At 42.8% G+C, this 26,610-nt stretch overlaps 1 protein-coding gene across 1 annotated transcript in view; it reads left to right on the top strand.

Annotated features, from left to right (window-relative positions):
- The window catches only part of rars1 (arginyl-tRNA synthetase 1), a 34,480-nt gene extending 10,430 nt beyond the window's left edge, over positions 1–24,050 (top strand). Inside the window, exon 2 of the mRNA XM_084329991.1 lies at positions 20,950–24,050. Within this exon, the coding sequence (XP_084186117.1) occupies positions 20,950–22,746 (1,797 nt within the window). The 3' untranslated portion in view covers positions 22,747–24,050. The remainder of the gene's footprint in view (positions 1–20,949) is intronic.
- Positions 24,051–26,610: the final 2,560 nt, after the last annotated feature.

Raw genomic sequence — 26,610 nt, 5'->3', positions numbered from 1 at the left:
ATCAATATATTTTTGTATAATAATAATAATAATAATAATAATAATAATAATAATAATAATTATTATTATTATTATTATTATTATTATTATTATAGGGTAATATGTAGAAGGTCTATATGTTCAAGTGTTGATATGGTTTCCTACTACTGATATTATCTGCTGCAAGTTGTAATATTAGTCATGTTTATGGAAGCAAATGAGTGACGGAAGTATTTGAATTTGATCAGACACCGAATTTATTGCATTGAAAATAATTACTTTGAAAACATGTATCTGAATTTTTTTCCGACACCGAATTTATAGCATTGAAAATAATTACTTTGAAAACATGTATCTGAATTTAGCATTGAAAATAATTACTTTGAAAACATGTATCTGCATTTTTTCAGACACCGAATTTATAGCATTGAAAATAATTACTTTGAAAATCATGTATCTGAATTTTTTTGCTCAGAATTTACCTATGTGAAATACAAATTCAGTGTTTAAAATTCAATGTAAAAAATTTGAATGCATAATAAAATTCAATGTAAAAAAATTCGATGCGGTGGATAAAATTCAATGTAAAAAATTCGATGTAAAAAACCATCATCCGGGCTACCCAGACAGGATAAGCAATCGAATCGAACTGACTTCTGGCCTATCACTGCACGGCTTTGTCAGTCATGTGATCACACCAACCCGGGAGAAAGATGGCGGTATATATACATACGGTGGGGAGAGAATATATACATACGGTGGGGAGGAGACTGCTCATTAGGAGGGGGTGGGTGGGTGTGAGAGAAATATACATATCGTGGGGAGAGAATATATACATACGGTGGGGAGGAGACTGTCTATTATATGTATATTTCTCTCCCACCCACCCACCCCCCCCCTAATGTAAAGTCTCCTCCCCACCGTATGTATATATTCTCTCCCCACCGTATGTATATTTCTCTCCCACCCACCCCCTCCTAATGTACAGTCTCCTCCCCACCGTATGTATATATTCTCTCCCCACCATATGTATATTTCTCTCCCACCCACCCCCTCCTAATGTACAGTCTCCTCCCCACCGTATGTATATATTCTCTCCCCACCGTATGTATATTTCTCTCCCACCCACCCACCCACCCCCCCCCTAATGTAAAGTCTCCTCCCCACCGTATGTATATATTCTCTCCCCACCGTATGTATATTTCTCTCCCACCCACCCCCTCCTAATGTACAGTCTCCTCCCCACCGTATGTATATATTCTCTCCCCACCATATGTATATTTCTCTCCCACCCCCTCCTAATGTACAGTCTCCTAGGGCTGGGCGATATGGAAAAAAATCATATCGCGATAACGATATGATAATATTATTTTATTTCTCGATATCGATAATTATCGAATTGTTATAAGTAAAAAAAAAAAATTTTTTTTTTTTTTAAACAGATGTATGTTTATTTTGCAGCAATTCTTTGTCATTGCCGCCATCTTTAGTGTTACATCCCCTCACACTCCAGTTCTCAGGCTGCAGCTGGTTTAAAAGCTAAAGTAAACCGGCTTCTCTGCTGGCTGTGGCTCCAGAGGAGTTGAACAGTTCTGGCTCTGCTAGTTTATTTTCGATCTTTTGGCGCTTTTTTGGTGGACAAACCACCGCACATGTGCACTGTGACTCGTGACTGGAGTCTAGTTCTGCTAGCACACATAGCCTACTGTGTACAGACGGTTTCAAAATGTATTTTAAATTAGAAAGCAAACAAAATAAATGGACAAGAGAAAAAGAAATCTGAATTTGGTCAGTATTGTCATTTGGACAAGCAAAGCCATTACTTTAAGTTGCAGGCAAGAAAGACAAGTCTGTCCACTGTCTCTGTACCTGTTGCAGGTATAAAAAAAAAAAAAAAAAAATCGATTTATTTTTTTCGATATTCGATATCGATTATTAAAATATATCGCGATATTTATCGTTATCGTTATATCGCCCAGCCCTACAGTCTCCTCCCCACCGTATGTATATATTCTCTCCCCGCCATATATATATTTCTCTCCCACCCACCCCCTCCTAATGTACAGTCTCCTCCCCATGTATGTATATATTCTCTCCCCACCATTAGGGGTGCACCGATGTATCGGTCGGGTATCGGTATCGGCCAATAAGTGCCTTGTTGACTGCAATCGGCCTATCGGCCGATAAGCTCAAATGTGCCGATGGCAGTAGCCGATAAATATCCATCAATTTGTGTAGCGTCAATACAAAAAAAAGTTCACTCGCAACCTGCACAATGCCGTCCCCAGTCCCCCCCCCACACACACACACAAGCTACTGCATCAAAGTTACTACTTATGATTAACAAGACATTCGTTTTGTGGCATTAACGTTATATAGTTAGTGTTACACTTTCAATAACATCAGCATATTATTTACCCGAACGTAGCAAGCGTTCATACTAGCTCAGTTCCTTCCGTTGCTCAGAGCCCTGAGTTTTACCCATTCTCAGGGCTGTACGCTAAGCTTTTTCACTAGGGGCACACTTGCCCCTAAATGAGAAATTTAGGGGCAAAACATTTTTTTTAGGGGCAAATTTGGTAACATATAATGGTAACAATTTTACCATTATTTATATCGATTGTTTTTGATTTAAAAAAAAAGAAAAAAATTTATTTTATATAATTTTTTTAATAAAATATATATATTATATAATCATACTTGTAGTTGTATTATCTGCGAGACATCGCCACCACGCAACAAGTCAAAATGCTCGCTACATGCAACCAGCTCCACTATCTGTGTGTACTCGAGTAGCCTCTAGCTACGGCCAGGATTCTCCGGAGCTGCAGCTGGACCCTATACTGTAGCCTCCAGCTACGGCCAGGATTCTCCGGCGCTGCAGCTGGACCCTATTGACTATATTCAGCGTGCCCTCAGCTCGAATACGCATCGACTCAGTGTTATAAGACATTGATATCAGGAGCTATCTGAACTATTTAGTTTAATGGGACGTTTCGTTTTGAACAGTAAGCTAACGCGAGCTATCATGCACTACTAGACTTCCTGGAGCATTTGTTGATATCAGTAGCTAGCCGGCTGGCAGGCTCACCGAGGTCCCAGTGTCCCACTAGAGACTAGTGTTTACAACAGCCACGGGTGCGGGAGGAGCAGCAGACGCCGCAGCTCTCTCCGTGTGTCTGAGTTCAGTTCAGTTCGGCTCACTATAGGAGGTCGAACGTGTCTCAAATATGAAGCAATACTAACTTTACTTTTCTTCATAGCTAATGGCGCTTTTCCACTGCATAGTACCTACTCGACTCTACTCTACTCGCTTTAGGTACCTGGTACCATGTTGCTTTTCCACTGCAGGTACTAAAATAAAGTACTCAGTTTGTCTCCGTGTGGGGAGGCGGGGCTGCTGGTGATCAGCATGAGAGCTCACCGAGTGAATCCACAGTCACTTGATCCTCAATAGGAAACCAACCTAGATTTACCCTGAAGGACTGGTTCTGGCCGAACTGTTCGTTATACAAGTATCACAGAGACATTTCAAATGTACTCACAGTTGTACGAGGGTTTCGGACAGAGATACGGGATGGTTTGAAAGCTCGCCGTTGCTAATAAACATTTTAAATATTTTTTATAAACTGCTCAAAACGGCATTATTTCCGGCGTTGGGTGCATGATGCGCATGTGCTGTGATCACACCAGGCAGCCAACGCCGGAAATAATGCAGTGTTGAGCAGTTTATAAAAAATATTTAAAATGTTTATTAGCAACGCCGAGCTTTCAAACCATCCCGTATCTCTGTCCGAAACCCTTGTGCAACTGTGAGTACCTTTGAAATGTCTCTGTGATACTTGTATAACGAACGGTTCGGCCAGAACCAGTCCTTCATGGTAAATCTAGGTTGGTTTCCTATTAAGGAGCAAGTGACTGTGGATTCACTCGGTGCATCACAGTCACGAAAGGGGCTATGAGCTTGGCAAGCCAGAGTAAAACACAGTTTTCAATCAATAACAACATTAACGAGACTCGTTGTGTCTATTCTGCTAACGCTAACGTTACCCCTCATTGTGTCTATTCTACAAGCGTTAACGTCAGCTAGGCTGTCTATATATGCTAACGTTAACGTTAGCATTAGGCTAACAACAACGCTGTAACGTTACCAGTCGCGTCTATTTGCTAACGTTAGCATTAGGTAATAACCGGTTTAAAATGGATGGTGATTACCTCACGTTGTGTCTATTCTACTAGCATTAACGTTACTCATACAAACAATCAATAGCGAGTTATATTGAACCCGCTATGTACGATAGCCATGCTAAAACGCTAGCACATTAGAACATTCCTTCCACCGTTGTGGAGCTTAAGCCTTAACAAGTCAGCGATCTTTTTGCGAGACTAAACTCTCCGCTCGGTGGCAAATTGTGTTGATGTCGGTTTTGTTTAATCAATAAATGAGGCAGAATACACAGTGACTATCGTTTGTTTATTGAACTTGTGCCTGCTGCAACCATAATGAAATCCTATGCGAGACATTAAAGATGGCGGCGCCGGCTTTCTGTTTTCGTTCAGACCAGTTCAGACTCTCCAACTAGTGACGCGTCTCTCTTCTGACCAATCAGTGGTCTGCAGTGTTTCACGTGACTTTTATAGTACCAGTTCTACCCGCTTGGCTCGCGCTTGGAACCAGACTCGAGCAGGGACTAAAAAAGTACAGAAAAAGTACCTGGTACCAGCCTGGTACCAGGTACTTTGGTAATGGAAAACCGAAAATACCGAGTAGAGTAGAGTAGAGTAGAGTAGGTACCATGCAGTTGAAAAGCGCCATAAGTCAGCCAGTCTATCAGAGTGAGTGCTCAGTCGATTGTTCCCGCTGATCATACCTGCTGAGTGCTCACTGCTCAGCTCGCGTGAGTGGCGTCATCACACGCCTTGGATAATTTAGGAGTGAAATGCGAATGCAAGGCTTGAAAGCACTACTCGCAAGCCCGCCCCCAGATAATATTTACCAATCGCAACGGCCAATTAAAGGGGCAATTCGCGACCATCTCGTCGCAGTGTACAGCCCTGATTCTGCAATCTGTTAATAACGTTTTCAATCAGACCCATGTATAGAAAGGCTTTGTTTTATTATAACATTAGTTGCAGTAAAATCATTATGCCTCATTTAAGTCATCCTGCGGAGCTAAAAGCTAAACGTCAGCCGCGCCGCCATTGTTGTTGTTGTAGAAAAGCTCTCGTCAACTCAAAATCAATGGCGGACAAAAGCCGAAGTAAAAAATGTATACGCGCTTGCCGATTGGTGGTAACAGCAGAGGCGGGTGCAAGCGGTGTGTGACGTAATTGGCAGAATCGACTGTCAATCGAAATTTCATTGGTTGAGACAATAGTATCTAGCTGCAGCCCAGCAGGTAGACCATTCTGGGAGAACTAGTATCTAGCTGCAGCCCTGCAGAACATACTGGGAGAGAGATAGTGCTATTTCTTGATGTTTCCTTTTTTTAAGTAAGTAAAGAGGCCTATGTTCATATCGGTGAGCACAATTTGTAACACAAATATACAGTAGTTTCATAAAAAAATATATATATAATATATATTACAAAAAAATTTATATTACAAAAAAATAAACATTTAAAAAATATTTAAAAAAAAATGTGTTGCCACAAATATCGGCAGGGGAGTAGCTGGGGGGGGGGGGGGTAGTTTAGGATGATTCCAAGGGGCCAGCACTGGGGGGGGGGGGGGGGGGGGGGCCAAAAAAAAAGATTATTATTTTTTTTTTTTTACTAGACATCACTCAGGTGTATTATTGATGCTCTCATTGATACTATGTTTGTTTCTGAAGTGTGTGTGTGAGATATATATATAGAGAGGGGGGGCTTTGGTAGACTATTGCATTGGTCCATTCATTGAAGATGAACGCAATGCGACATCCTTTACTAGGCTCACCCACCAACAGTGCAGGTGCTGAACTGCTGATCCGAATGTATAGGTAAAAACCATATTATGGGGGAGCTCCAGTAGCTCACCACGTACCGCGAGTGCTATTTCAGCGCCGTGGACAACCGCGCTCGCGCGGATCTGGGGCTGAGCGCGTTCGAATCCCGGACGGCAGCCGTGCCTTTCCCAGAGTGTCTTTCCCCCCCATCTGAACCCTTTCAGCCTGCTTCTGTCGGTCGAACTTGACCAAGTATGAATGCGAAGAAAAAGCGATAAACGCTAAAAGAACCAGGTGACTGGTCAAAGTAAAAAAAAAAAAAAACCATATTATGCGTTTTAATCAATAAAAAAATGGCCAAAAAAAATACATTCTTTCATGGGGCCCAGAATCTGGAGCTACACCCCTGAATATCGGTATCGGTATCGGCCGATTGTGTTAGTTGAACAATCGGTATCGGTGGCAAATTTTCATATCGGTGCATCCCTACCCACCATATGTATATTTCTCTCCCACCCACCCCCTCCTAATGTACAGTCTCCTCCCCACCGTACCGTATGTATATATTCTCTCCCCACCGTATGTATATATACCGCCATCTTTCTTCCAGGTTTGTGTGATCACATGACTGACAAAGCCGTGCAGTGATAGGCCAGAAGTCAGTTCGATTGCATCCAGGCTCGATTGCTTATCCTGTCTTGGTAGCCCGGATGATGGTTTTTTACATCGAATTCTATACACCGCAATTATGGATAACATTTTTTACATTGAGGCGGCTACGTGGCGTAGTGGGCAAGGCGCTCGCCACGCAATCTGGAGATGCTGGGCTCGCCTGTTCAGTTTAGCTGGTCGTCCGTACTAATACACATTGGCCGTATTAGGGGGTGGGAAACTGATGGGTGGGGATCGGGCGTTGTGGACTAGTGTTGTCACGATACTGGAATTTCGACTTCGATACGATACCTTGAAAAGTATCGATACTTCGATACCATTTCGATATCAAAAAAAATAAAAAATAAATATTATATATATATATATATATTTTTTTAAACAAATTTAGCTTTTGTTGCTGGTTGATTCTCCTCAGCTTCTCTCTGGTACTATAAGATAAGATAAATATAACACTTTTAAAACCCTTTGTTTATCTTTAGATCACACATTTAAAAAGAACTGTTCATCTCACTTCAATCATTTTTATTGCAGATGCAGAAGTTAGAACATAGTATTTTCTCAAGCAGACAGATGTAAACACTCACTGTAATCTGTGTTGCATGTACCTGACAAACTGAACTGTTTGTATTACAGTTGGTAACAGTTTTGATAAAGATAACAGGGCGAGGGCTATATGTGTAACATATATAACTTCACAACAGCAAAATTACTAGTACTAGTAGTAGTAAACAATAATTAAAACTTTTTTTTGCATTAGTGAAAACAATAAGGACACATTCAAAAGGCAGGGTAAGAAAAAAGTGCAATCTTATGCATTTTCAAGTCAAGTTCTTCTTAGGTAGTGCATTACCTTCTCATACCATTACACCTACTAATACCACCTTCTCATACCTTCTCATACAACCTTCTAATACCTTCTCATACCACCTTCTCATACCACCTACTAATACCTTCTCATACCACCTTCTAATACCTTCTCATTACACCTACTAATACCTTCTCATACCACCTTCTAATACATTCTCATACCACCTTCTAATACCTTCTAATACCTTCTCATTACACCTACTAATACCTTCTCATACCACCTTCTCATACCTTCTCATACCACCTACTAATACCTTCTCATACCACCTTCTAATACCTTCTCATACCACCTTCTCATACCTTCTCATACCACCTACACCTACTAATACCTTCTCATACCAACTTCTAATACCTTCATACCACCTACTAATACCTTCTCATACCACCTTCTAATACCTTCTCATACCACCTTCTCATACCTTCTACATTACCTAGTGATACACATAAAGCATAAGAGCCGTGGAAGGCTCGCCGTCGTCGGGTAGAGTAATCCAATATACAGGTCCAGTCGCTCTTGACCCGGAGCTCCTCGGATGCAATCACCACTAGGGGTCTGACCAGCCTGGATAAGCGTCCAGATAACGTCAGGAACGATGGGGGTACTGATAACTGTAGGACTCGAACCGAACGATGCACAATACCTACTTAGTACTTATACCTTATCATACCTTATATAAAGGCCTCAAGTAAAAAAAAAAACTGCAATCTTATGCATTTTCAAGTAGCAGCCAGCAACTAGCAAATGAAACAATATTCTTCTTGAGGTAGGGCATTTAGACAGCAGAATGACTAAAACAATAATTCAAACTTTTTTGCATTAAGCACACATTCAAAAGGCACTAAAGTGCAAGTACAAAAAAAAAGTGCATTTTCAAGTTAAATTCTTTTTAAATAGGTAGTGCACTTATTCAACGGCCTCAGACTAATCACACATAAGGTGGTGCAAGTAGTGTAATAATGTACTAGCCTAAAGTTTCTTTACAACTTTCAGATTTTTTGCTAGGAACACCAGCATGTCAATGTGCTCCTCTGTAAGCCGTGCCCTTCTTGGACTGCAAATGAGCCCTGACGTACTAAATACACGTTCTGAAGCTGAGCTTGAAGCAGAGATGCACAAATATTTTTTCGCCAGCTGGGCAAGGTGAGGTAAAGTTCTCTCATGTGTCCTCCACCATGCGAGTGGGTCGTCTCCTGCGCTGAGTTCAGGCATCTTTTCATATATTGTGAACTCGTTTTTTAGTTCAGCCTCTGCGTCCTCTGCATCCTCGCCACCACCATGTTGACCCTTCTTTTCCCCCTGTATGCTGGTTAACAGTCCCTTCAGATCCGTTCTACTTTTCTTCGCTGGTACGCCTGGTAGTGGTAGTGGTTGCATGGCAGTGGCACATGGAGGAGGAGGAGCGGGTGTTTGTCTTCCTGTTTCAGTGCGAGTGTCCATCAGATTTCGTTTGACCTCGTCTCTTAACATAACAAAACTGTCCTTGAACCTTGGGTCGAGAAACGTGGCTGTGTTCAACACCAGCTGCAGAGCCCCGTCGACGTCGTTATATTGTTCGTTGAGATCTGTACCAATATTTTCTTTAAGTTCACATTTGAGGAGGCTGTCATTTTCCTCAATGGTCAAAGTTGAAGATAACTTCCAAATTAGGGGCAGGACAGAGGAGAGTGTGGTGTGCTTTTCACCACTAAGGGCATCAGTGAAAGAGCTGACAGGGCTCAATATATCTTTTACAGTCTCAAGAATTGTAATGTCTGAATCTTTAGGCATGAGGTGCCATTTCTTCCGATCGTCGGCTAGAACTGAACAGACCGCTTGCTGCTGTTCCAGAAATCTCGCCACCATTTGATACGCTGAGTCCCAGCGTGTCGGCTCATCATGGATCAGTTTGTGTTCAGGCAGTTGCAACTCTTTTTGCTTCTGCTTCAGCTGTCGGGACATCTTTGGTGACCTGCTGAAGGCAGACACTGTCTTTCTCAGCCTCGACAGTGCTGCAGACACACAGCCTATATCCAGACCCTTGCTAATGGCTAGGTGAAGGTTGTGCCCAAAGCAGGGGACCCATGTGAAGTCCTGCTTAAATGCTTTCTTGTTATTTGAGGCATTATCAGTGGTGATGCCACTGCCAGCCATATTTGACATGTCCAGCTTCCATGTTTCATGTACCATCTCCTCCAACGCCTCTCTCAAACTGTCCCCCGTGTGCTCTGAGTGCAGCCCAACACAGCCCAAACACCAGCTCTGCATGTCCCAGGATTCTGTAATAAACTGCAGAGTTACTGCCATGAATGTGGACGTGGCCCTGCTGGTCCACAAGTCAGTGGTGCATGAAAATAAGGGTTTCCCCCTAAGGCTCTCCATGATTTTGTCTTTTGTTTCATTATATAGGGCAGGGATTTCAGTTGACATGAAGTGGTTCCGTGAAGGAAGGGAATACTTGTTATTTAACTGTCCAAGCAGTTGTCTGAACCCATGTTTCTCAACAGTATAGACAGGGACCTGATCCATGCATATGTACTCTGCTACAGCCCTGTTAAGTTTCTTGGCTTCCTTTGAGTTTGCATGATACTTCCTTTGTTGTTCAAGTAATGCTGGTAGGGTAGGCTGCTGTGCTGTTGCTGGTCGATTCTCCTCAGCTTCTCTCTGGTACTATAAGAAAAGAGAAATATAAGACTTTTAAAACCCGTTGTTTCTCTCTAAAGAAAGAAATACATAGCAAACATGACTTAGTTATGCAATAGTGCTGCTGCTTTTTATTTGGTTAAAATATTTTAGTTAATAAGACTAAAATATATGACTACAACAATTTTCATTAGAGAGAGAGATTTCTCCGGGGCTGGTAACGTTAACCAACCTCGTGTCGAGTGTAGTATTGTATGACCTCGACATAACGTTTAAACGTAATTTTACTCCGTTTCCATGCGGTAGCCGGCTAGCTAGCATAAGCTAACAGAGGAACGACTAGCAGTAGCTATCTAACGTTAGCTAATAGCTGTAACGTACAACGAATCAGCTGTTGATATGATGCGCCATCAGTAGACAACGTATCTTGTATTAAACTAGAGTTAGTGGTTTAATGCTTCAGTCACAAACCTCTTTCATTTCTTTGTGGAGATCCGCGTGCCGGTCCTTCAGGTGTTTTGCCATATTTGAGGTGTTGGCACCTTTCGTTGGCACTGCCCTGTAACACCGCTTGCAAATGGGCATTGTGACATCTTTAACTTTCCCTTCTGTGTTTACTTCAAAACCGAAGTACTTCCAAACAGCACTTCTGCTGTTTTCTTTATCTTTAAGTTGTGGAGGCGCTGCATCTGCCATCTTAGTTCACTCAGCTAAAATGTTTACTGAAGAGTGAAGACGCCGACGGCTCGCTCTGTGAGGGGGAGGGCTGGAGGGGGAAGCGTGCTCTGAACAGCTGGAGGGGCAAGCGTGCTCTGAACAGCGTGTCAACAAACTTCCGGTAGAACACTGCCAGCGGGTACCGATACTACAGAAAGTATCGGTATTTCGGGAAATGAGTATCGTAACTGTTTTAAATATTCAGTATCGATATTTATCGATACTTCGATATTTTTGACAACACTATTGTGGACAGCGACTCCTACAGGTCAGTTGGTGCGCCTGCGCAGTAGAATCAGGAAGAGTCGGGGGCAGCGTGAGTAGGGATGGGAATTGATAGGATTTTATCGATACGATTCCATTATCGATTCTGCTTATCGATTCGATTCTTTATCGATTCTCTTATCGATACCTGATCAATTTATAATTTAAATAAATAAATTGGAAATGCAACAGAACTAAGCTGGTTAGAATAACAACATGCAACTTGACATTTCTGATTGTCATTTATTGTTGAGCCCCCATGTCAGGGGCGACAGTGGCTCGGGAGGTAGAGCAGTCGTCTGGCAATCCGGAGGTTCCCGGTTCGATTCCCGCTCCTCCCGGGCAGCGTGTCGATGTGTCCTTGAGCAAGACACTTAACCCCTAACTGCTCCCGATGAGCAGGTTGGCACCTTGCATGGTTGCCTGCGCCGTCGTTGTGTGAATGTGTGAGTGATTGGGTAAAATGTAAGGAACAAATTGTAAAGCGCTTTGGATAAAAGCGCTATATAAAAAAGCAGCCATTTACCATGTCAGAAAAATACAAAAACTGTAAAAAATAAAACATTAACTATAGCCTACACTTAAATAAAATAATGTATTTGAGATTCTCTTAAAATGTATTTATTTTTTTATTCTTAAACTAATTTAATCTATTGAATAACAGTCGTTATTCCTCTGACTTCTGTCTCACACACACACACACAGACACACAGCTCCCTCCCCGGGCCCCTGTCCTGTAGGTATTGGCTTGTGTTGCTACACGGACACATTTGTATGTTGCACCATGGTACTTCCTGTCTGACGGACTTAGTAAATAAACAATCCGGCTCTTATTATATGTGAACTAAAGAGTACAATGTTTACAGAACAGTCCCCACCCGCTGTTTTATTGTATTTGTACCTGTACTATCCGCTGTCAGCTGTTTATCTCTCTTTGTGAGCTTGATTAAATAGCGTTAGCTCACGTTAGCTAGCGATAGCTCCGCGGCTAATTTTAGCTCACCCTAAACTAAATCAATGAAAGCATTCAAGTAGTTTTCACTGCACATAGAAGTAGCCAAACAGCGGGAGCATTTCGGGAGCATATGACCAAAAGCCAGGCAATTTCGAGCCCTTAAGGAATCAAATAGAGTCTGCCATGGCTACATGCTAACGCGCGCAACTGTAGGAAAAACCTGGCAGCGTTAAGGGAATCGAAAGTCACAGGAGCCACACGGTTCCAGGCATCGGCCAATTAGGAACCGGTTCCCAACGGGAACCGGTTTTCGATTCCCATCCCTAAGCGTGAGCCTCCCACGCGTTACTCCTCGCCACTGAGAGATCGAGCTGCGCAGGTGAAAAGATGCGACTGCTGTTACCTCAAGTACCGGAGGGGACTTGTGCTATGTATGACTTAGTCCACATTGCAGCCGGCTTGTGGGAGGGGAGGGTTGAATTGGATGATACGAAATTGGGATGGGAGAAAAATATAGAAAATGGGAGAAAAAGTGGATACAAAAAAAATAATAATTACATTGAATTTTATACACCGCAATTATGCATCGCATTTTTTACATTGAATTTTATTATGCATTCGAATTTTTTACATTGAATTTTAAACACTGAATTTTTATTTCACATAGGTAAATTCATGATTTTCAAAGTAATTATTTTCAATGCTATAAATTCGGTGTCTGAACAAATTCAGATAGATGTTTTCAAAGTAATTATTTTCTCAATGCTATAAATTCGGTGTCTGAAAAAATTCAGATACATGTTTTCAAAGTAATTATTTTCAAATCTATAAATTCGGTGTCTGATAAAATTCAAATACTTCTGTCACTCATTTGCTTCCATACATGTTTGGTAAGCCTGAATGCCTTCTACAACAGAACTGCGTTTCCGCGTCTCTGATTGGCCAGGTCATTTCTGGTCATGTGACATGTACGCCCCAATCGTGGGGCCGCAAGTTTCTACACTGGTTAAGCTTAGGCGCTCTTTCGAAGTTGGTTAAGGTTAGACTTTGTCTTAGAGCATGGCGATAGAACGCCTGCCCTGATTCCGACGGTTAAGCTTAGGCACTCTTTCGAAGTTGGTTAAGGTTAGAGTTTGTCTTAGAGCATGGCGATAGAACGCCAGGTAGTTTGCAGGCTGTTAGACCCGGAAATAGGCACAGAACTTGCTATCCCACGATTGGCGCACATGTCACATGACCTGGCCAATCAGAGCGCAAAACTCGAACGCGGAAAACGCAGTTCTGTTGTAGAAGGCATACATGCGTTTGGTAAACCAAGGTCATGTGGTTTGGGAGGAGGGGCTCTGCTGCAACCACCACTGGCCGCACATCACCACCCTTGAGGGCGCTGTTCTGGACCAGGTGGCGGGTTCACGCCTACCCTGTTTGGTCCACTTTAAGTGGACCATTGTCCCTTTAGATCAATAGTCCGTTTGGTTTGTACAGGTGTGAACGCAAACCGAACTATATTGAGGACCAAACAACCGAACCATGGTCCTCTTGAAAAGTTGGGACTCGGTTCGTTTCAAAGTGGACCATGGTGCGTTTGCTGTTGGTGTGAACGCGATCAAACTTTATATAGTACCTAATCTAGAGCAAATGAGTGACAGGCGCCTAGTGGCGGCTGGCGCGCGACCCAACTTCAGCGCCAAGTGACAGCTTGCGCGCGACCCAACTCAAATGAATGACGAGGCGCGCGGACAGTTTCTCTCTTTCTCTCTTTTTCTCTCTCTCTCTCTCTCTCTCTCTCTCTCTCTCTCTCACTCTCTCTCTCTCTACTCTCTCTCTACTCTCTCTCTACTCGACTTGCGCCATGCTCGTAATAGTATCTCTCTCATTACGCTCCCGGCAACTGTTTACGTTTGTGAGTGCTATAGTCCAATAGATGCGACTGTATGTCCTTTGTTTACAAATGAGATCCGCACCAAAAAGGGTAGTGTGAACCAGGGTTTCCGTTAGAAAAAATTGTTGCCGGCCTCAGTGTCCGGTAGATTTCAATCTACCGGTCAAATGAGAGAAATTCCGGTCAGAGTTTATTGAGCTTAAAAACAATTGATAGGCAAAAGAATGACAACAAAACAAAAGAATGACATCATCAAGGCATGTAGATTTATAATATTTTTACTTAAAACTAGGCTACTTTTGCGTATAAAGTCATTATATTCCAAATAAAATAAGTCCCGAGACTCGTGCTGCTGCCGACTTTAAATCAAATAGGTGTCTGTGGGCAGTCGCCCGACATTAATAAACAACAGTCTGTTATAATCACATTTTTATGAGCTAACGAATTCCGTTATATTGGACATTTGTATTAATTATATCAAGCGAAGAACTGAGAAATTTGGCAGAGAGAGACGGCAACATTATCGTGGGTTTGCGTGACGACTCCTCTCTCTCCACCTCCCAATGACTTATTTGCGAGAGTATGTCGATGCAGAGCAGCAGATTCAGCTGTTATTGGCTCTTTTCTGGGGACCGCTCAACAGCGCCCCCCACCCAACATTGAATTGCAAATGGCTGAATTGGAGTACTGCTCGAGTACTGCACTGTGCTGCTGCTGCTCCGGCTCTGCAGCTTCACAAAAGTTCGCACACCCAGCACTAAGCTCTCGCTGACAACGTCGTTGTCATTATTAGAAGCAACGCTGAAACAAATGTAATGATTGTTTCGTTCATCGCATAGGCTATTTAATTTTAGCCTATTTTAATACAATTCAAATAATCAAATTGTGCTTAGACTCAGGGAATTATTTTCACCGGACATTAAGACCGGAGAGATTAAATATGTCGGACTTCAACAGATTTTGCCGGTCAAATACCGGTAATTACCGGCTAACGGAAACGCTGGTGTGAACGCAGACCAAAATCAATCAATGTAACATTTTCACATTTGGTCCGCCAGAAAGTCTATCCCCGGACTTTCAGGTGTGAACACGACTTGGGATCTGGCTAGACAGCACTCTGTCTTTCTCTCACCACATCACCATAATAATAATAATAGATTGAATTTGTAATGCACTTTTTGTTCGCTCGGATCCCAATGTGCTACACCAGGGCTGTACACTGCGACGAGATGGTCGCGAATTGCCCCTTTAATTGGCCGTTGCGATAGGTAAATATTATCTGGGGGCGGGCTTGCGAGTAGTGCTTTCAAGCCTTGCATTCGCATTTCACTCATAAATTATCCAAGGCGTGTGATGACGCCACTCACACGAGCTGAGCAGTGAGCACTCAGCAGGTATGATCAGCGGGAACAATCGACTGAGCACTCACTCTGATAGACTGGCTGAGCTATGAAGAAAAGTAAAGTTAGTATTGCGTCATATTTTCGACGCGTTCGACCTCCTATAGTGAGCCGAACTGAACTGAACTCAGACACACGGAGAGAGCTGCGGCGTCTGCTGCTCCTCCCGCACCCGTGGCTGTTGTAAACACTAGTCTCTAGTGCATAGGTGTCAAACTCACGGCCCGCGGGCCAAATCCGACCCGCCACGTCATTTGATGTGGCCCCCCAAGAGCTCAGGTACATTTTTTTTTTACAAAAAAAATAGCAGTGTTAAAATAATTGTGGGTTAATGCGTTAATAAAGCTTTAACTTTGACAGCCTTAGTTATTACACATTCTTACACATACATGTATGTTGAACATCTGAGGTAACAAAGGAAAAAAGCCAAAAGCACTTACTCCTCAGACATTCTTTGACAATTTTACAGCCCAAAATACAAAAAAGATCCAGGCGGAATAGGTAACAAAGGGTTGAAGAAATATTGTCTGAACTGTCGGATGCAAACTGGCTGTGTGACATAACCGAGCATCTCGCTCAATTGAATAAGAAGCTGTAGGGACGCAAACAAGTCCCACCCAAAACTTGACCAATATAGTTGTGAACTGAGACAACCCTTATTTAGTTATTTTTGAGTACAGTTACAGTTGTGTGTTCATGCAGACACATAATAGCAATTTCATTACGAATTGAAAATGGGGGACCCTGATGTAAACAAGTCGAAAGTCTTTCTCTGGTCTGCATCCCCTTAACAATTGTGTGTATTGAGCTGTACTGTACTGTACCCATTCTGCAATCTGTTAATTAAACTATCTTCCATTAGTTGGATGTATGGCCTCTGCAAGGTTGTGTGCAGCCATTTGTTTTTGTAACATCTGCTACATCTGTCCCACGTGTTCTTTGCAGCTCACAGTTGTTAGTTCTGCCCCTCTTGACTGTGACAAAAAGGTTTTGAACAAACTTAATGTCATAGCTTGTATTTGATGATATTCTTCTTTGTTATTTACTTGAATGGTTTGATCATTGATTGGTGGAGTAATATGGAGTTCTGATGAACTAAAATTATTTGTTAAAATAACATAAGCTAACATATATTTTTACATTTATGCAAATGAATATGTAATATGTATAACTTGAATAAGTAATAAATACAGAAACACCATGTTAAACATGTAAATGTGTAGCTACATTTATTTTACATTACATTAACATTTATACGGTCTTTGGCCCTTTGAGGGCAACCATAATGCTGATGTGGCCCTCTGTGAAAATGAGTTTGACACCCCTGCTCTAGTGGGACACTGGGACCTCGGTAAGCCTGCCAGCCGGCTAGCTACTGATATCAACAAATGCTCCAGGAAGTCTAGTAGTGCATGATAGCTCGCGTTAGCTTACTGTTCAAAACGAAACGTCCCATTAAACTAAATAGTTCAGATAGCTCCTGATATCAATGTCTTATAACACTGAGTCGATGCGTATTCGAGCTGAGGGCACGCTGAATATAGTCAATAGGGTCCAGCTGCAGCGCCGGAGAATCCTGGCCGTAGCTGGAGGCTACAGTATAGGGTCCAGCTGCAGCTCCGGAGAATCCTGGCCGTAGCTGGAGGCTACTCGAGTACACACAGACAGTGGAGCTGGTTGCATATAGCGAGCATTTTGACTTGTTGCGTGGTGGCGATGTCTCGCAGATAATACAACTACAAGTATGATTATATAATATATATATTTTATTTAAAAAAAATTATATACATATTTTTTTTTTTTTTTTTTAAATCAAAAACAATCGATATAAATAATGGTAAATTGTTATTTAAAAATCTGCCCCTAAAAAATATTTTTTGCCCCTAAATTTCTCATTTAGGGGCAAGTGTGCCCCTAGTGAAAAAGCTTAGCGTACAGCCCTGTACACTACATGGTTAAAACAGTTTAAAAAAATGTTTATTAGTAAAACAAATTAAATAAATACAGAATAAAAATAAGATAAAAATAGAACATAGTTAATTAAAAACATAGTATAAACAGACAATTTAAACAACCATATTACAGTCTAAGGTCAAATCCAAACTCGGCTTCTTGTACAGAATGCGCTCCACCTTCACTTCCTCTTCTAAACTCACTCTGATTCAAATGACAATACTCCCCATTCTTGAGTATGGTGACATAGTCTACAGATCTGCATGTAAGACCTCACTCCACAAACTTGATGTCCTCTACCACTCTGCTATCCGGTTTGCCACCAATGCCCCTTTCAACACTCACCACTGCACCCTTTACTCCTCCGTCAACTGGCCATCCCTGCACACCCGTCGCAATATGCACTGTTCAAGCTCATTTACAAAACCCTCCTTGGGTTGTTATCCCCCCCTTACATATGTCACCTGTTGCTTGCAAGTCACATCTGCCACTTACAACACTCGTTCTGCTCAACACATTCTCCTAAAGATTCCGAAAACATTAGGGATGCACCGATATGAAAATTGGCCACCGATTCCGATACTGATTGTTCAACTAACACAATCGGCCGATACCGATACTTGTGGCAAAAAATAAGTATTTGTAATTTTTTTTAATATTTCTTTTAATATATATTTTTTTTAATCTTTTTAATGAAACTACTGTATATGTGTGTGTTTGTATTTGTAGGCCTCTTTACTTACTTAAAAAAAGGAAACATCAAGAAATATGTTTATGGTATCACTATCCCTCTCCCAGTATCGTCTGGCGGCCTGCAGCGGGATACTATTCTCTCAACCAGAGCTTTCAACCAATGCAATGGAACCATTTTGATTGACAGTCGATTCGGCCAATTACGCCACACCGCTAGCACCCACCTCCTGCTGTTCTTACCACCAATCGGCAAGCGTTTATTCATTTTCTACTTCGGGGCATGCCGCCATTGATCTGCTTGCGAGTCAAACTCAGAACCACAACAAGCTAATACGTTAGCTGCCCGGCAGTGCCCGCCGACCAGCGCGCTCCACAGGATGGCCAAACGAGACACAATGATTTTACTGCAACAAATGTTATAATAAAACAAAGCCTTTCTATACATTTGTCTGGTTGAAAACTTTATTAACAGATTGCAGAATGTGTAGTTGGGTACGGAATGAGCAACGGAATGGAACCGAGCTATGAACGGCTTGCTTGCTATCTTCGGGTAAATACTATGCTGATGTAATTGAACGTGTAACTAACAATATATAACGTTAATGCCACAAAACGAATGTTTGTGTCATTTTAACAGCAGATACTTTCTTAAATGCCATCCTCCCGACAGAGCGGTGTTGATGGGGAGCTCTGATGGGTTCGCTTGGTTGTGTTATTAGCATTGAACAGCTAACCGAAAGCTAGCGTTAACTAATGTTAATAATAATATGCTGATGTTATTGTCCGTGTAACACTAACTATATAACGTTAATGCCACAAAACGAATGCCTTGTTAATCATAAGTAGTAACTTTGATGCAGTAGCTTGTGTGTGTGTGTGTGTGGGGGACGGCGGGCGTTGTGCAGGTAGGTCGCGAGTGATTTTTTATTTTTTTTGCCTTTTGACGCTACACAAATTGATGGTTATTTATCGGCACATTTGAGCTTATCGGCCGATAGGCCGATAGCAGTCAACAAGGCACTTATCGGCCGATACCGATACCCGACCGATATATCGGTGCACCCCTAGAAAACATACACTTGGTCAAACGTCATTCAGGGCTGCTGCTGCCAGTGACTGGAACAACCTATAAAAATCTCTCAAACTGGTCACCTTTATGCCTAAGTCGGCATTCAAGCACTCTCTGATGAACATTCTCACTGATTCCTGCAACTGTTTTTCAACTGTTTTTCACCCCCCCAACTATATTGCTTGTTGTATGTTTATATATATATTGTAATAATAACCTGTATGTCGGAAATGCTTAATCCTGAATTATTTTTAAGCCCCCCCCCTCCCTTCAAGAGGCGTTGTCTCTTGCCAGGCCGTCATTGTAAATAAGAATTTGTTCTTAATTGATTTGCCTGGTTAAATAAAGGTGTATATATATATATATATATATATATATAATGTTTCTTATGTACCCTAGGAAGAACAGCTGTTGACTTGGTAAAAAAAGAAATGGATACTATGGATCTGTATAAACAATAAGCGCAGGTCTCAAAAAGACAAGTATCTTGCCTTAACACTTTGAGTGCCAGCGACGTGTAATGTCGTCTTTTCATGGCCAGCTAGCTAGCATAAGCTAACGGAGGAACGACTAGCTAACGTTAGCTAATAGCTGTATTGTTTGCACTGCTCTGTAACAACGCTTGCAAATGGGCATCGTGGCATCTTTAGCTTTTCCTTCGTCATTTACTTCAAACCCGAAGTACTTCCAAACAGTACTTCTGCTGTTTTCTTTATCCACAAGCACAAGTTGTGGAGGCTCTGCACTTGCCCTCTTCGGAGCTAAAATCTTTGTTGACAAACTGAAGACAGGTCTGTGAGGGGGAGGGCTGCAGGGAGGAGGAGGAGGGGCAAGCGTGCTCTGCAACAACGTTTCAAGTTTCAAGTTTCTTTAATAGTTGTCATACAGAAGTACAGAATACTTTTGTACAAAATGCTTCTTACTGTTGCGCTCCAGAGACTGTGCATGACAAGATAAGTATGAAATAAAAACATAGTAAAAATTAGAAGAAAAAAGAGGTCACAGTGTTCAGTTTAGACATATGTACAATGTTCGTAGACGTAGTTACCATACAATATACAATACTGTGCAGTGTACTAATATTCAATACTATATAGTGCAAGGCATAAATGGACGAGGTGCAGTTTAGGTACAATTCACAGTAGGTGTACGAGTTGTAGTGCAAATCCTTTATCAATAAATATAAAGTGTACGTGTGTGTCTGTCAACAACTTGCGGTAGAACACTGCGAGCAAGCCAGCTGGTATCGATACTGCAGAAAGTATCGATATTTCGGGAAATGAGTATTGAAAGCGTTTTAAATATTCAGAATCGATAACACTAATCTAAGGTAAGGAGTCTATGTTACCAGTTTTAGGATAATCAGAGCTGTATTCACTGAGATAACAGCGTGTCCCGTATATGTGTGTGTGTGTGATGTTGAGGAAATGAGGTAATCGATTTCTCAGCTCGCTTCTATAGCGTGCATAAGTACACATATACTATCGATAATCTAGCGTTTATTTGAAAACTATTCATAAATAGGCAGACAAATGACAACGTGTCTAGTGAATTCGAGAATATTCCAATAAATGCTGTTTATGAGGGAATCTTTCTATTTTCCGGAAATTTTCGAGAAAACGATAGCTTTTCGAAAAGCTATAAAAAGGATATGAACCGATTTATAAAAAAAAATAAAATCCGTTTCGACAATGTTGACTGCAAACAAGTCATTGATAAGCGACGGGCAGATTAGACACATAGCCATAATTTAAAACATAGATTATGCGTTTTTAACGCTAACATTGAAGTGGATGATGGCATTCAAGGGGGTAAAAAGGAAAACATGGCCGGCACTGAAAGTGTTAAAACCCAGACTTTTGAAACATATAATATTGATAATTAACTATAGATGAAGATATCTTTGGTGTCTTTTGGTAACCAGCTGCATCATGTGTGTGTATCCCATCTAGAGCCTGCAGGAGGAGGGGTGCAGTAAGTCCATGATGAACATCAACCAGCGGCTGCAGGACATCTTTGGAGAGGCCATCCGGGCAGCTTGCCCTGACCTGGAGAACCCTCCCCTGGTCGTCACCCCCAACCAGCAGGCCAAGTTTGGAGACTACCAGTGTAACAGTGCTATGGCCATGGCCCAGATGCTGAAGGCAAAGGGAATGAAAGTCAACCCCAGGGAGATCGCAGAGAATATTATTCAGAATATTCCAGACAACGCGCTGATTGAGAAAACAGAGATTGCGGGACCGGGATTCATCAACATCCACCTGAAGAGGGTGTTTGTATCTAAGCTGCTGACCAACCTGCTGCTCAATGGAGTTCAGCCTCCTCCCCTGGCCACCAGGAAGAAGGTGGTGGTGGACTTCTCGTCACCCAACATCGCCAAGGAGATGCACGTGGGCCATCTGCGCTCCACCATCATAGGGGACAGCATGTGTCGCCTGTTTGAATTCCTGGGCTACGATGTTCTCAGGCTGAACCACGTGGGGGACTGGGGAACCCAGTTTGGGATGCTGATCGCCCACCTGCAGGACAAGTTCCCCAACTACCTGTCCGTCTCTCCTCCCATAGGAGACCTACAGGCCTTCTACAAAGAGTCGAAGAAGCGTTTTGACGAGGAGGAGGACTTTAAGAAGAGAGCCTACCAGTATGTGGTCAAGCTGCAAAGCAAAGAGCCAGATATTATCAAAGGCTGGAACCTCATCTGCGACGTTTCCAGGAGAGAGTTCCAGAGGGTGTATGACTGCCTCGACGTCAAGATCATTGAGCGAGGAGAGTCCTTCTACCAGGACAAGATGACCGCCGCAGTCAGGGAGTTTGAAGAGAAAGGTCTTGTACAGCTGGATGAGGGCCGTAAGATAGTGTTTGCCCCGGGCCAGTCCATCCCGCTGACCGTCGTCAAGTCGGACGGTGGCTATACGTACGACACCTCGGACCTGGCTGCACTGCGCCAGAGGATCTTCGAGGAGAAGGCCGACGTCATCATCTATGTCACGGACAGCGGACAGGGCACGCACTTCCAGCTGGTCTTCGCTGCGGCACAGATGATCGGCTGGTACGACCCCCAGGTGACCCGAGTGGAACATGCAGGCTTCGGAGTCGTGCTCGGGGAGGACAAGAAGAAGTTCAAGACGCGGTCCGGAGACACGGTCAGGCTGATGGACCTGCTGGAGGAGGGGCTGAAGAGGTCCATGGACAAGCTAAGAGAGAAGGACAGAGACAAGGTCCTGAGCCCAGAGGAGCTGACCAAGGCCCAGAGGTCAGTGGCGTTTGGCTGCATCAAATATGCCGACCTCTCCCACAACCGCATCAACGACTACGTCTTCTCTTTTGACAAGATGCTGGATGACCGGGGCAACACGGCGGCCTACCTCCTCTATGCTTTGACCCGCATCCGGTCCATAGCGCGTCTGGCCAACATCGACGACGCCACCCTGAGGAAAGCGGCGGAGACCACGGAGGTGAGCCTGGACCACGACAAGGAGTGGAAGCTGGGGAAGTGCATCCTGCGCTTCCCTGAGATCCTGCAGAAGATCCTGGACGACCTGCTTCTCCACACGCTGTGCGACTACCTGTACGAGCTGGCCACCACCTTCACAGAGTTCTACGACAGCTGCTACTGCGTGGAGAAGGACAGGCAGACAGGCCAAGTAGTGAAGATCAACATGTGGAGGATGCTGCTGTGCGACGCCACAGCGGCCGTCATGGCCAAAGGCTTCGATATCCTGGGCATCGATCCCGTACAGAGAATGTGATGTCACAGGGCGTGATGTCACAATGCCCCCCCCCCCGCGCTTTCATAGATACACATGGACAGTCTGGGTACTTGCAGGGTACACAAACAGGTTAGCATAGTCTTTCTCAATGCCATTTAAACGTGCAGTTTGAAATCCAAATGTAAACAAACTCGTCACCCTATGGGGTTGGCGAGATATTTTCACAAGTGAGGTCATACAGGGATGGACTGTATGTGACAATTAAATATTTATAAAGTACTTTGATGCTGTAAACATTTTTGTTTACATTTGCTATGTTTGTAAACATAGGATAAAAATTTATTCGTATTTTGAGTAATTATGAATTCCGAAGTTAGAAAAGGCTTATATTTCATCTACACATCAAAACTTCTGGTCCAAAATGTATGGTCAAATAAAATAAATTACAGATTGGACCTTTAACATTGCCAAGTTATCAGTGTAAATTCAAAGTCTGACTATGTAGATAGCAGAGATAGTCAAATCTGTAAAAGTCAATATAGCTAACATCATAATGAACATAAATGTTTAGGGGCGTCCTGAAAATGCCTGGCTTGACAAGTCTGTACTCCGCTTACCTCCACCTCACTGTGTATCTTGTTCCTATCTCAGAAAGATGAGATTAGAATAAAAGTATAACAATAAAAAAAAAATTCAGAGTCTGTTTCATTTCAGCATCTCCAAAACACCCACATGGATTTGTTTGTTACTGTGAAACAAATTAAATTATGACTGACTGCTCTGCATGGAGATTGTCTCTCACGCATATAAATCAATCCATAAAGAAAAATATCTGTCTAAATGTCATCTACATGTAAGCTAGTGACCATTGCTGTCCGCTGTTAAAACCACTGTTCCTCCCGGGTGTCAGGCTCCTCGTTCACTTCCATTCATTTTAGGGATATCACGATTCTGAAGTATAAGAGTAGAGGGAGAAATAAGGAAAGGGAGAGAATGAGCCACCATTACAGAATAGGGCGTTGATTCACTTGGGTTGGATAGGAAACCCTTCTAAGGTCAAATATTTTTCCAAATATAAAAATTTTGAAGAAAAACTTTATGAATGAACTGAAAGTGAATGGAAGCAAAAAGAAAAGTACTCTCACAAACTTACATCTTCCCGTTGTTTTTCTTGTTTTGTCATGCTGTTTTTCTTTCTTTGTCATGCTCCTAGGGGTAACAGTACTGTATATTTGAATACCGCCTATGTCACAAATGTATCAGTACTAAATACCTATATGTCCCTATGCCATAAATGTCATGTATGTTGTGTATGTCATAAATGTCTATATGAATTGAAAATGGGGGACCCTGATGGAAACAAGACAAACGTCTTTCTCAGGTCTGCATCCCCTTAACAATTGTATGTATTGAGCCGTACTGTATTGTACCCATTCTGCAATCTGTTAAATAAAGTTTTCATTCATTCATTCATTCATTCATTCCTAGATTTATATTCAAATGTTTATTGTACCACTGTCCCCCCCCCCCCCCCCCCCCATGCCCTTTTGTCAAATTTTCTTACATTCTGTTTGCTTTCCTTGCTGTGAAACTGTTAGTCTATATTTTATCTATATATCTATCTATTGATAAGATAACTAAATGGTATGATTATTTCTCTGTGTAGCTGTCTGTAGTGGTGGGTTTGCTCCATGTGCTGCTCTCTCGTGGTGACTTTAGGAAGTACATGCTGTGTGGGGTGCACCCATAGAACTTAATAAAACAGCAGGTTAGTTAACCCCAACAAGCACAAATATGATTTCGATCAACTAAAATTAGTGAGAAAATGTCCATTAACCTTTTCCAAATAGTGATGGACCACCTCAGAATCCAGCTTTCAATACTTTCATTTTTGCTTTGGAGAATAAGTGAAAGTTAAGGACAGCCAGTGGGACTAAGGTCAACATGGAGAATAGTGCCTCAATGTTAGCTCATGAAATAGCAAGCAAATAAAATAGCCTTTGGTCAGGTAATTCAGAGCCATTGTGCCTCCATCTAGTCCACACATCTTCCAAAGACAGTCCAGCTGAATGGGAAAGTTTCTGGATAATAGAAATAATAATAATAAAGAGTAGAACCTAATAATAGTGGAATGGCAGTATATCCTAATAATAATAATAATAGTATACATGGTACATATAGTAGTAGCACACTGCACTGGAGTCTACAATGTTTTTTTTTTTTTTTATCTACTTTTTTCTGTGATTTTTCTCCCAATCACAATTTACCTCTTGTGCCAATTCTCCCTCCCCTGTCCTGATCGTTGCTCGCATATGCCCCCCACTGGCTGGTTGTAGTGAGGATAGAAGCCTTGCATCACATGTCCCCTCCGATACATGTGGAGGCAGCCAGTCACATCTTTTCACCTGCCAGCGCGGACTCTCATTTGGCGAGGAGTGTAGGAGGCTCACACTGCCCCCGCCATTTTCCTGACTTTGCTGTGCAGGCGCCCCAACCGACCTGTAGGAGTCGCTGTTCACAACGACCAGACTACCACCCTTCGACTTCCCACCCGCTAATTGGGTTAGTATGGCGGCCGGCCCAAGCCGGAGGCAACGCCGACAGCCGGATTCGAACCCGGTGTCTCTTGCGTTGTTGACGAGCGCAATGTCTGCTGCGCCACCCAGCCGCCGAGTCTGTACAATGTTTTGTAATTAAGAGTCAGACAGTCCTAACAGTTCTCAAGTTCTCCAGCCGTTCATTCTCCAACTATTGGCAGCAGTCCATGCCCACGGTTGTGGAGCTTGATGGCTAGTGGCTACTGGCACGAAGTACCGGCCGAGGCCATTTGTGGTGTGTCGGGCAAATCACTGGGTCAAACCCTCCTAATAATTTATTCTTATATATATATTATTTTTAAATCCAAGTATTGAGTTTGCAACCCAAAGTGAATCTGAATGTATTCCAAATTCTGAATGTAGATTTTACAATAATATCTTTGGCGTAGGGGGCCATTGAAAAACGAATGGGGGCATGATGAGACCAGTTAGTGACGGATGAGGCTTCGATGTCAAATCACATAGGACACAACAGTGATTTCTCTGACTGTAACCAGTGCTATATAATTCTGAGATTGACTGCCCAATAGTAGGCTCTGGAGTTAGGTAAAGCCATGCCACCATGAGACCTAGGCCTTTGTAATAGAGCTTTACTAATTCTGGGAACTTTATTATTCCAAATGTAAACAAGACGAAAGTCTTTCTCTGGTCTGCATCCCCTTAACAATTGTATGTATTGAGCTGTACTGTACTGTACCCATTCTGCAATCTGTTAATAAACTTTTCAATCAATCAATCAATTGTTATCTGCGAGCCAGGTGAATTTTTTTTTCTTTTTTTTTTTATCTTTTTTCCCCTCCATTTTTTTCCTCCGATTTTCTCCCATCCCAATGTTAGTCGTATGCCAATTCCCAATCCCTTCCTGGTCGCTGCACACTTACCCCCCACAGTCAGATCATCTGGGAGAGTGGAGGCTATCACGTGCTTCCTCCGACACACGTCCAGCCAATCAACCGCTTCTTTTCACCTGGCAGCGCGGATCCTCCCTGAGAGGGCGTAGCGTGTGGAAGGATCACACTATCCCACTCAGGTCCTATCTGCGCTTAGCAGGCGCCCCGACCGAACTGTAGGAGTCGCTGTTTACAACAACCCGGACCCACCCCGCCAGCTTCTCCCACCCTCTAATACAGCCAATTGTATTAGTGTGAACGGCCAGCCAAGCTGGTGACAACCCCGGAGCTGTGAGCTGGATTCGAACAGGGGTTGGTGACGAACGCAATCTCCGCTACGCCACCTAACCGCCCGACCAGGTGCAGTTTCTGACGAGTTCAGAGCTGAGGGCTTTTTCAACCTGCAACTTGTTCTT

The sequence above is a fragment of the Notolepis coatsorum genome, assembly GCF_963971535.1.
Source record: "Notolepis coatsorum genome assembly, chromosome: 14".
Classification (NCBI taxonomy): domain Eukaryota; kingdom Metazoa; phylum Chordata; class Actinopteri; order Aulopiformes; family Paralepididae; genus Notolepis; species Notolepis coatsorum.
Note: the sequence above shows the minus strand (reverse complement) of the source record. Positions and strands in the feature narration are given on the sequence as shown.